This window comes from Paramormyrops kingsleyae, chromosome 15 (assembly GCF_048594095.1).
Source record: "Paramormyrops kingsleyae isolate MSU_618 chromosome 15, PKINGS_0.4, whole genome shotgun sequence".
NCBI classification, from domain to species: domain Eukaryota; kingdom Metazoa; phylum Chordata; class Actinopteri; order Osteoglossiformes; family Mormyridae; genus Paramormyrops; species Paramormyrops kingsleyae.
The window spans coordinates 12382754-12395394 of NC_132811.1; the positions used below are offsets into that span (position 1 = coordinate 12382754).

General features: G+C 49.4%; 1 protein-coding gene across 3 annotated transcripts in view; it reads left to right on the plus strand.

Annotated features, from left to right (window-relative positions):
• The window catches only part of LOC111854418 (E3 ubiquitin-protein ligase HECW1), an 82441-nt gene that overhangs the window by 45583 nt on the left and 24217 nt on the right, over positions 1–12641 (plus strand). For 2 of the 3 annotated variants that reach the window (XM_023832341.2, XM_023832342.2), the window contains exons 10-13: positions 291–391; positions 1681–2955; positions 9076–9177; positions 12428–12578. In XM_023832341.2, coding sequence (XP_023688109.1) covers positions 291–391; positions 1681–2955; positions 9076–9177; positions 12428–12578 — 1629 coding nt within the window. The remainder of the gene's footprint in view (positions 1–290; positions 392–1680; positions 2956–9075; positions 9178–12427; positions 12579–12641) is intronic. The other variant, XM_072699832.1, reaches the window with a different exon arrangement.

The window sequence follows — 12641 nt, forward strand, 5'->3', positions numbered from 1 at the left end:
AGGCATTGGGGGGGATCCGGGGCTCAGGATTCATGCTCTAATCAGCTTAGATGCTGTAATATCGGCCTGTGTTTGAGCTCCATGCACAGCTTCAATTAGAAGGTGTAATTAATCAGTCTGAGGCTCTGCAAGGTGGCATTTTGCCTGTTAATGTTAATTATCTCTGCTGAGAATCACAGTTAATCACTTACCCTGTTTTTTAAACCGTTTGGATGCCCTGTAGGGAGAGTGTGGGAAGGTCAGAGAGATGTGTGTACGGCTGACTGTCTGTATCCATCACCCCCCCCCAGGGACCGCGTGGTGAACTACACCCTCAGCCGGAGACTGCCAACGGACCACGTCAGCGGGCAGCTGCAGTTCCGCTTCGAGCTGACCTCCCCCATCCACCCAGGTCTCCAACATTTTTATTCCAGCCAATCACGTTCTTATGATGATAGCGGGGAGTCGGGGGTGCAGCCTTATTGTGGTTTAGACAGGGAAAAAAAATTGAAGATTTACTGAGCATCTCTGTAGATCAGAGGCATTTTCGTGCCGGCCCCCTGTTGGCCATAAACAGTCACTACACTAGCAGGCCCCAAAGTGCCTTTTTAAGTAGGACCCCAGAACCAGCAACCATGACCCAGTAAGATAAGATAAGAGACTTTATTGTCATTATATCAGAAATACAACAAAAAAATTTTGGTAGCTCACGGCTCAGCAGCAAAGACGTACATTAATGTACCACATTAACATAAAATACAGTCTCATAGACGTGATATAAATATAAATAAACCTAAGATAGCTATTAGTAAAATAAAATATCAAAAATATATTCGCTAGTGCAGTCTACAGTGCACACAGTCTACAGTCTCCTAAATTATTTACAGATTATAGGTATTTACAGTCAATGTGATTAAAGTGACCAAGTGCATATCAGCAGCAATACAGACGTGTGGAAGTGATTAATGGTCAGTGTTCTGTAGTGGGAAGGAGTGTGACGAAGGCTACTGCTCTCCGTCTCTTTGTTCGTGACTTGATGGTCCTGAATCTTTTGCCCGATGGGAGGGGGGCAAACAGTTTGTAACCCGGGTGGGTGGGGTCCTTGATGATGTTGCTAGCCTTCCTACATAGTCGGCTGGCATAAACATTGTTCAGATCAGGGAGCTTGGTACCCACGATCCTCTGCGCAATCATAACTATCCGGGCCAAGTCTCTCCCAAGGTTCTCTGCAGTGCAGCTGGAGTAGCGGCTGCATCTGACACTGACATTACGGAAGATGTAAAAGATATTCATACCTAGTGACCTTCAGTGAGGGCTGTTTTGGAGCGATAAACAACAGCGCAGAAAGAGCTTTTTTTAGTGATCGTATGTCACACTGTTCGCATTTTTAGCACAGGATTCACAATAAATTTAGTTTCTTGCAACACAGTGTTCTTTGTTTTGGAAAAATTATGCCTGTTTTGCTATTAATTAAACCAGTGTCCTCAAGTCATATTCATGTTTAATAGTCTTAAAGAAGAATGTTGACCACGCATGAATAAATTAATGGGTAATAGGAATATGATAAAATGAAGAGGCTTGTTAGGATAATGAGTCACTGAGTGTATGTTGGATTGCATGGGCATGTGGCAGACATTAATAAATGTTCATCATCTTTGAGTGTCTGAGTGCCTTTAGGTAAACTGTACTCCTCTCTGGCAGATGACGAGGAGGTGTCCGTCTGCTCTGAGCCCGACTGTGCGGTTCCCTCAGGCGAGCAGGTGGAGGAGGGGGCGGAGGAGCAGGTGGAGGTCCCGGCAGAGGCCGATGAGCCTCCAGCCAGTGACGCACTGAGCTTGGACCCCGAGATGCCTGAGCCCCCCACCTACGAAAACACTTTAGACGCGGGTACCTCCATTCCACCTCCGGATACCCTGCCGGAGGAGGTCGGCCCTGTGGGGCCCGCTGAGGAGGATGTGGCCCCAGCAGCAGCCGACGAGGACCAGCCAGAGGACACCCCCCCGGAGGAGGCACAGAAGGAAGGAGGAAGCGATGTGGAGGCTGAGGCCCCAGTGTTACCCACTCCACAGAATGAGGAGGACGATCAGGAACCGGCCAGACAGTCAGAGGAGTCAGGAGAGGTGGGGGCGACGGAGCAGGGGTCAGTGGTCATCCCAGACCCCCTGGCTGAGGACACGGGCACGAGAGCCGAGGTGCAGGAGGCCGATGAGTCGACCACGGCCGAGGGGGACGAGGACGGGGAGCAGAGCTCCCCCCTCATGCGGGACACCCCTAAGCGTAAGAGCCGGCCGTGCTCACTCCCAGTGTCGGAGCTGGAGACGGTGATTGCCTCATCCTGTGGGGAACCAGAGACGCCACGCACCCACTACATTCGCATCCACCGGCTGCTCTACAGCCTGCCCTCCGCCCAGTGCGACATGGAGGCCCCCGAGGATGGCAGCGAGCTGGGCCCTGAGGAGCCCACGCTCAGGCCAGACGGGGACGAGGAGGACGGAGGCTCAGAGGCCACGGATGCTGCGGAGGCACCCTGCGGAAAGGGACTCCCCCGGAGTCGGTCCGTCAAGGAGCTGTCAGAGCTGCTGGAGAGCGAGGGTGAGGGCGCCTCCCCCAGGCTGCTGCGGGAAAGCGAGTGTGAGTTCTGTGACACCTCCTACAGCACCTCCTGCTACAGCACCTCCTGCTACAGCACCTCCTGCTACAGTCCATCATGCCATGAGGTTCGCGGCCACCCCTGCGGACATCCGCGCTTCTCCTCGGCGGACAGCGCCCGCCTCTCTGAGAGCAACGTATTCTCCTCGCAGGACGAGGAGGATGAGAGCAGCGCTTTCGAGTCGGTGGCTGACTCACAGAGCCCGGGGGGGCTAGGAGACAGCGCCCCCTGCTGGCGGAGGGAGCTAGGCTCAACTGATGGCTATCCCAGGAGCAGCACGGAAAGTGGGGAGTCCCCAGTGGCCGGGCCCAGCAGTCAGACCGAAGGTGAGCCTGTGTGTGTGCATGTAACAAAAGCGAACAAAACCCAGAAGTAATGGTCCGATTTCGGTGTAATTTGGTACACATGCAGAGCAGCGATGGCTATGTAAATGATTCGATTTGCAAGGAGCTGGTGCATCTAGACACAGAGGATGCCTTGTAGACGCATTAGACAGCACTTGATGGAGATAGGGGTTCGCACTGCGGGTTTGCGGGAGGCCAGGTGATCATATCATGCAATTGCCCGGCATGTGGGGTATGCAGATGTCACAGTCACCCAATCAATGGGCACGTGAGGGCATCCATTCACACTGTGAAAGTTCTGGTAGCCCAAGACAGATCATACCAAGGGAGGATTGTCGTATTGTGCACCAAGAATTACAGATCCCTATGACATGTGCCTGGGACTCTCTGCAACACCCCTGGCATCAAGCAGACTACGAGTTGTCCATCCCATTTATAACGCAGAGACGGCTGCTTTTGGAGTGGTTCCGTAACTGGGAGGCATGGACTGATGACCAGTGGCATCGTACCATGTTCAGGGATGAATCTCGGTTCTGCATTACCACGGATAGCCGTTGTGTGTGCATATCGCGCCGCCGAGGGGAGAGGACCAATCCTGTCAATGTTGTGGAGAGATACACTGGTGTTACTCCTGACATCATGGTGTGGGCAGCCATAGGGTATGACATCATGGTGTGGGCAGCCATAGGGTATGACTTCAGGTCATCTCTGTTAGTGATGAAGGGGACCCAGACGGCACAGTGGTACGTCAGTGACATCCTGCGTCCGCATGTCTTGCCCCTCCTGAAACAGCACCCTTCCACACACAGCACGCGTGTCCATGGACTGCCTGCGTCATGTTGAGGTCATCCCGTGACCAGCCAGGTCCCCCGATTTTTCCCCAGTTGAACATGTGTGGGATCAGTTCAGACGTCAACTCAGACCCAGTGTCAATCTGGAGGATCTCGAGGGCCTGTTTCAACACCTGTGGTCCGACTTGCCACAGGAGAGGATATAACAGCTGTATGACTCCATTCCACACCGTACCGCTGCATGTATCCAGGCCTGGTTGCGTGTCGCCCCCTACTGACATGGGACCAACAGTGTGCCTATACTGCCAACTCTGTTGGTCATTTCATCTGATATTATGATCATTGCGATACAGTCACATGACCTTTCACCACATGCACATTCAATTCATTTACACCACTCCGTCTGGGTGCTTAACGTTTTTTGTCACTGAGTTAATATTATATCCATCCTTCTATGATCTAGCCATTTATCCAGCAAACAATCATGATGAAGCACAGGGCACAAGGCAGGGGACACACTGCATAGGACGCTGACTGCAGCCGTGTCTGGTACCACTCATTTGCATGTCCCCAGTTGGCCACAAACAGTCCCTACACTGGTGGGACGGGGGTGTCCCAAGGTGGGTTTTTGAATTGGACCTGAGAAACAACACATCCAGTCTTGGGTGCTGGTCTGTTAGGTTAGATCACCTTAGTTTAAACTTTATTTTCATTATGCTGAGTACAGGTACACAGCCAAAGAAATTCCACTATTGCAAGCCACACACACACACACACTATAGGCAATCTAGTAACAATATACCCTGAGGCACAGCACAAATGGGAAGAGAACATGCTCACTATCCATACTTGTGTTAATTTAGCAGATGATTTCACCCAGAGTGACCTACAATTGGGAGAGCAGGCTCAGTCAGTTCCTGGAGCAATTGTGGGTTAGGGGTCTTGCTCAAGGGCCCAGTGGTGAAATCACTCTGGTAACTACAATCACTGGCACAAAGAATTTAAACACATCTTGCTGTCCTGTCCTCTGATTTTCTATTAAGAGCCCTGATGATTTTTCTCCCGTCTGTTTTTATAAGCAAAAAAAATGCTTTATAAATGGAGACAGAACATTGTGAAGCCCTGTTTGTTCACTGCAAGTGGGTCACGAAGGGCAGGGACCTCATCTCTTGTCGTGGCGCTGGAGAGAAGCAATTAGTAAAGAAGCTCGCGGGCAGGCGGTCTCCTCCCGGCAGACGTGCGACTGACTTCTGTCACCTTGCGCTGATTGAATCCTCAAACTCCCTGACCCATTTCAACGAAACGACCAATATCTGCACCGTGTATTACATGTATTATTGTTAATGAAATCTAAAATGAACAAAATAGGTTAAAATAATAGGTAAGACGAGCATTAAAGTGAGGTCTTTGGTGTACAGCTGCAAGGATGGACTCCCACCCTGAAAATGTTCTTTAAGTTTAAGTGACACTTTTCTTTATGATGTTCGCAACTCAGTGGCGTTACCAGGACGCCAGTATACCCAGCCCAGGGTGGCAGGGATGCACTGGACACAACGCAGATGCCAGTCCATAGCAGGGCACACAGTCATACACTGTAAAACTGAACCAAAATAGAAACTTATGAATAGAAGAAAGAACAGAAATAAAAAGTTAAGTTCAGACAGGTAAAAGACTTGGGGGGGGGGGGGTGAATCGATCATTGCTGAGTTTATTACCCCCCAGCAGCCGCTCTCGGCTCTGTCTCCATGGCAGCATCTACAGATTGCCACACTTATCTCGCTACTTCCTTAGTTGGTTTGTTCGTTTTGAGTGTTTTTTTCCCAGTACATCAAAGAAAAAAAACAGGGTCGCGTTCCAGCTATCTTCGTGACCACTTTGGAAATTTTCATTGGAAATATAAAGCTAATGGACTTCAAAAGGGTGGTTTCATGTTTTAAATGAACTTTAATCTGGTCAGAGGACAGTACGTCTTTGTTCCATTTGTCCTGATAAATTATATGAAGGAATATATACAGAGACCAGTCAAAACATTATGACTTCACCCATGAGACGCAAATAACATTGATTGTCTCATAAAAATTGTGCATATTAAGGTCTGTGATATATTAGACGGTAAGCTAACATTCAGCACTTGCAGCTGGCATGTTTGATGCAGAAGAGCTTTGATAAGGGCAAAATTGTTACGGCCAGACTACTGGGTTAGCGCCTCTCTGAAATGGAAAAGATTGTGGGATGCTCGTGGTCAGCCGTGGTGAGTACCTACTCAGAGTGGTCCAAGATAGTCAACATTCTCGTCATATTGGGTAGTCAGAATGTTTTGGCTCATGGGTGTTTTTACACCAGGCAGAGATGGGTAGTTCAGGTCCAGAAACGACAACTCCAGACCAAGGTTTTGTTTCAGCCAACCAGTTGAGTACTCTGACTGTTGGTTGGTTGAAATAAAACCTTGGTCTGTATCTACACTTTCTGTACCTGAACTTTCCACCTCTGATGCCAGAGGGATGCGGGTAAAATTCACGTTAGGTCTAGTGCTGGCGGTAATGGTAATATTTGCCAACGGGGGTGGGGGTGGCTTTGAAATTTATGGTTAGGCAGTGGGGAGGACCCGTCCTTACATTTGCTGACCAAGTGGGGTGGGTTTAGGCGGGGGGGTTGTGGCAGTAGCATTTTTCTTCTTGCCAAGATATTTTACTGCCCCTGAATAGCGGAACAGCTTTACATCGCCTTTAATTCCCTGTGGATGGGGACGGAGAATTTTCTGGCACATCATTCTCACATGTCAAGGAGCTGTTGTTCCAGGTTAGGGCCAGAGTCCGCCAGTTGGTGACCACTGATACTGGTAAGTGGTAAGTGGGGTAAGGAAGTAAGGAAATATGGATGGATGGTGGAGAGCTGCCTGTTAGGATGTCATGATGACAGACCTGGGGGGGGTTTCAGCTTCTGTTCCTGCAAGTCACATTGTATGCAGCCTGCTTCTCCAGCAAACATCCTCATTAGTACTTATTGGCCAACTTACACCATGAAAATAAGTGCTGCTTTTGCAAAAGTAAGTTGAAGATGTTTTTTTTTATGAAAACCAGTGAAAACTTCACAGAGAATGGTGACTGAAATAGTGACTGAAAATGATTCAGTCAGGTGAGCTTAAATATGTGCAGCATGATGTCAGGAGTAACACCAGTGTATCTCTCCACAGAGCAGGTCTGCTGGAAAGGCAGTTTCCCTCATGTTTGGGGTTTTCAGGGGCTTGATAGTACCGAGAGCCACGCAACATGGAAGAAGCAGGGGAAAATCTGAGCTTGTCAGGGCGTAAAATGGCAGGAGTCAGGGAACAAAGTGAACAGCAGCAGGAGTCAAGGAGTAAAGCAAGCAGTGAAAGGAGTCAGGGAGCACAGTGAGCAGTGAAAGGAGTCAGGGAACAAAATGAGCAGTGGCAGGAGTCAGGGAGCAAAACGAACAGCTTTGGGAGTCAGGGAGCAAAGCGAGCAGCGGCAGGAGTCAAGGAGCAAAATGAGCAGTGGCAGGAGTCAGGGAGCAAAGCGAGCAGCGACAGGAGTCAGGGAACAAAATGAACAGCAGTGGGAGTCAGGGAGCAAAGCGAGCAGCGGCAGGAGTCAGGGAGCAAAACGAACAGCGGCAGGAGTCAGGGAGCAAAGCGAGCAGCGGCAGGAGTCAAGGAGCAAAGCGAGCAGCGGCAGGAGTCAGGGAGCAAAGCGAGCAGCGGCAGGAGTCAGGGAGCAAAACGACCAGCGGCAGGAGTCAGGGAGCAAAGCGAGCAGCGGCAGGAGTCAGGGAGCAAAGCGAGCAGCGGCAGGAGTTAGGGAGCAAAGCGAGCAGCGACAGGAGTCAGGGAACAAAATGAACAGCAGTGGGAGTCAGGGAGCAAAGCGAGCAGCGGCAGGAGTCAGGGAGCAAAACGAACAGCGGCAGGAGTCAGGGAGCAAAGCGAGCAGCGGCAGGAGTCAGGGAGCAAAGCGAGCAGCGGCAGGAGTCAGGGAGCAAAGCGAGCAGCGGCAGGAGTCAGGGAGCAAAGCGAGCAGCGGCAGGAGTCAGGGAGCAAAGCGAGCAGCGGCAGGAGTTAGGGAGCAAAGCGAGCAGCAGCCAGAGTCTGGAGGGTGCCCACCCCTCGAGACAGCCATGCCCACCCCATTCCGAAATATGGCTACGTCTCTAACGAATGGCTTGAAGAAGCTCCTTCATGACAGCCGGCACACGGGCCTGCAAACAGCGCTTCCTCCGCTGATGAGATCGTTTCCCATGTACACTTTCCTAATTAACACATCCAAGGCATTTTTGAGAGACTTATAGGACATTGCAAGGAAGCCAAACCTTCTGGTTGTCGCTGGAAACAGGTTGCATGATAATGTATTTGAAACCACGAACCAGTAAATGGAAATGTTTGGTGGTCAGACAAAAAGTGCTGGGCTTGAAGCCCACTGGCACCTGTGCTATGAAAGAACCCTTTTTACATCTTAACCAGCTGGATGTAGTTTTAGCTCCCTCACTGCTGTATTCTCCCCACTGGACCTCTCAGCCCTGCAATCCCCTCTGCTGATCAAAGCAATAGTCCAAGAGCTAATCTAGCTGCAATAAGTTTTGCTCCAAGTGCAGATCTAGGCCCTGATCCAGACATTGACCTGAGTGCTGACCCCAGTATTGATCCAAGTGTCACTCCAATTTCTGATCCAAATAGTGATATAGAGTCTGATCCTGGTTTCGATCCCAATGTTCATCTGACTGTTAATCCTGACAGGGTTCCAGAGGGGGATTTATCTTGGGGGATTTAAAACCATAATGTATCACACCACCGTATTCGGATTCTGGCAGCATTCACTCTGGAACAGTGAGTCCTGCTCAGGTATTTGTTTATTCATGCCTAAGAGGTAAATGAGCATAAGGTCCCCTTAAACTAATTTTTGGAAGGATGCAGCATTCATTCATTCATCCTGGACAGGTGATTTTTCTTCTGGTCTTTGTTTATTTGCACCTAATCTGGTTGGGACTGAAACGGCACCATGTGTGATCCTATGGGTTAGAGATCCTGTGCTTGTGACCAGAAGGTTGCTGGTTCAAATCCTGTTGTTGGCAGAGTGATGTTACCATTGGGCTCTTGAACAAGAGCCTTAACCCCATTTGCTACAGGGGCTGTCAGCTTTTTTTCTTAATTACGCTTTCGATAAAAGCATTAGCCAAATAGCTAAATGCATGGTAGTAAATGAGTATATTCTGTTGTATCTTGTCATGTGAGCCATGTTGTATTTTTCTATCCTGAATCGCCTGACCACTTGCCGCCGTGTTTCTCTTGTTCCTGCAGGCAATTGTCCCCTCCCTTGCAGCCACCCTGCTGTCAGTCAGCTTCCCACGCTGCGACCAGATTCTCACCACTACCCCATGGTCGACGAGCCACTGCCACCAAGTGAGCATTGCCATGCCGCCCTCAACAAGGATGCGTTAAAGTGATGTCACAGTGGTGTTTTGGAATTTTGGCTCTCCTCTTCTTTCACACATTTCTGAACTTTGGATCTTTTCAAAGGCCTTCTAAAGACTTTTTTAAAGTTTCTTAATGGGGGGGGGAGGGGGTCTTCTGATGCTCAAACCTCTGAATCACAGATTCATCACATTTCACTTCATCCCTTGACTGCGGACGATGGTGTTAGTCATTGTTTTCATAAGTATTGCATAGCAATAACAGTATTCAACCTATAACTGTGATATCTGAGAGAAAAAAAAATCTCTGCATTGCAGTAACAATTATGATTCATTTCTTTATATTTACAGCTCAGGTTTACAGCATTTAAAAAGCAAGGAAATACACTACAGAGTTAGAGTGAGCTTGGAACCTATCCTGGGAAGGGAAGTGCATGGCACGTGTCAGGGGACACCCTGGATGGCATTAATATTTTCAAATTAGGCTTAGATGCTTGAGATATGTAGTTACAGGTGCGAGTGAATTCGGCAAGTGAAATATGCTTTAATGATTTAGGGAGTGCGCGACTCTATCACCTAGTGAGAGAGAGAAGGTGAAGGACTCTGTAACGTGAGCCATCCTCAGCTATCTCAGGCTTTGACGTGACATACCGTTTATTCAGAGTGAGGAATTCAGCTTTCAGCGTTATTGCAGATAAGGACCATTAGACAAGCGCTTTCTGAAGTCCCAATGCCTGCCTCCCTCTCCGGAGCCCGTTCTCTCTGGATGAGTTGGACTTGGCCTATCTATCACATCTGGGACCTGGGCTCTCAGTTTCCATGGTGACAGGCAGTTGAGAGGCAGAACAGGGGCCGCGGTCTAAATATATAACAAGTGGACTCAGGATCGATTCCGGCGACGGGTGGGATGGGGCCATCCCGGACCTGACATGGGCCGTAAGCCATTTAGCGATGGCTTGGCACCCCTCGTTTAACCGTTTGGACCATCCCGCGTCAGAAGCGGAGTGCGGGGGAGCGATGGGCTTTTTTTTGGTTGTAACTCTGAATCTGGCATCCAGTCAAAGGGCTAAAAATAAAGAACCAACCGACAGCAGCATCCTAGGGACACTGACAGCTGCTGACCACAGAGAAAGGGAAACGCTCACTGCTGTGGCTTTTTTTAGGGCAAATTACGGGCCTGTGCTGAAAGTGCTTATAAATCCCGAATGAGTCATGAGGGGAAGTCGACCCGTCTTCCTTTGGCGCTTGACAGATTGTCCCTTTCAGTGCACCCCAGCGAGGGCATTCGACTTTACGCCACGATGCACATGCCCCCCCCCCCCCCATTTCCCATCATCCCCTGCATCTCCTATAAAATCAATCACCATATCATCACAGTACTTCATTTCTTGGGAATCTGAGATCATCACGACAGAGCGCTGCCTCTTCACCCACTTCCCCCAACCCTCAACTGCCGCATCACCCAGCAACACTACCGGCCACATTAAACATCCAGCAAATTGAAGGCCATTGGTTTGGGTTCAGCATTGTTGGAGACGGAATTAGCCCCAAACCCTTGCTCGCCCCCTCAAAACACATACTACTCCCACAATAGAAGTAGGGACATGTCCCTATCGTTCATACCCAAATCTAAGCCCCTGGGCAAATGCATCTTTTATTGGCTGGCTAATAATGATGGCCATTTACATCCTGCCTGTCTACAATCCCCCAGCCTCCTGAAGACCCCCGTTCATAGCCCCATTAGACCACACTAATTGTGCATTTCTATATATGGACTCATTCTTGCTCCGTGTGTCGAATATTGAAACGTCCGGCCAAAGGCAGCATCTCTCTGTGGCTTAGGGGAACAAAATAAAACTGAATGGAGTTTCTGATCGCCACTGAGCTCTTCTTCATGCCTGACATAAGAAGTTAATGCCCGTTTCTTTTTTTCCGGAGTCCGATAGAAAGGAAGCTTTCAGAACGAACAACATGTCCTCCCTGCAGGGTGCAGAAGAGGGTACAGGGGCACTTTTAAAACTACGTTTCTTATTCCTACAAACTTCCATTTTCCACACCGGCCGTAATAAGTCGAGGCATTGCGGGGGAGTTCGTAACCTCGTTTCTTAGTTCTAAGAGCCATTTCTCCTCCTCCACCTCCTCCTCCTCATACCAGCTACGCATCAGATTTTTAATGGAGCATCCAGGCACCCCGTGGTGCATTGGGCTTCTAACCCAATTTGGCACAGCCCAACGGGCTCCTCTTTTTGCCGGTGAGCCTTCCAACGGTTTTCAGGACACATGCTAGTGGTGACCAGGCTGGGGATCGACGGTCAGGCACAGTGTTACATTTAACATTTGCATTTGGATAACGGCAGACCTGCAGTGGGTTTGCGCCCCATCCTGAGTTGGTCCCTGCCTTTGCCCTATAGGGTCTGGACCCCTGTGACACTGAATAGGAAAAGCAGGTACAGAAGATGGGGATGGATGGATGGGGAAAGGCAGACATCTTTACATTTAGATGAAAGCTTTTATCCAAAGTAACATACATTTTTAAGAAGGGTTAGGGTCAGCCAGTACCTGCAGTAATTGGGGGTTAAGTAGAATGTGTCTAGGGCCTCTGAATTATCTACATTATGAATAAAGTGAAATGATCATCGGTTTTCTTAGTAGGGGGGCCACTCAAGTAAAGCTCTGCTCAGGACCCTGGCAAACATAGAGCCAGCCCTGCAGTGATATCATTCTGTTGAGTTTAGGATTTGAACTACTAACCTTCCAAATACATGCACAGCATACTTAACCTACTGAACCACACATCAGCTCTGGCATCATTGTGCTGAAATCCTGAAGTAAATATCTAGTTGTATAAGTAGATTTTTAGTGGAATATACTCTGTACGGTTAGTCGTTTGCTGACTATACTGTGTGTGTTTCATTTAGCTCCATGTTGGCAATGTCCACAATTAGGTCCAGTTGTTTGATTCTTTTATTTTAAAGTTTTATTTTTGCCTACACTGGACATCTTACTAGAATAATTCACATTAAGAGCTTTGAACAAGGGTACCACAGCAAAACCAGCATGAGGATCTGAACCAGCTACCATCAAGTTGTTGCCACATTCCTTAACTGCTGCACTGCCTAGCTACTGCATCGGGATGATGATTGGCTCTCCACACCTGACCTTTGACCCCCTGGGGGTTGGATGCGCCTTCCAGGCTGTTGACCCTCACTGGGATCTCGTACCCTGTCCCGTTCCTGCAGACTGGGAGGCTCGGATCGACAGCCACGGGCGCGTGTTCTACGTGGACCACATCAACCGCACCACCACCTGGCAGCACCCCAGCACGGCTGGCCAGTCCAACAGCATCCAGAGATCCGGCTCTGTGCAGCAAATGGAGCAGCTCAACAGGAGGTAAGGAGGTGGAGATGAACGCCACAAGAAGCTGAGGGCAGGGGTTCTCGGGTACTGCTGCAG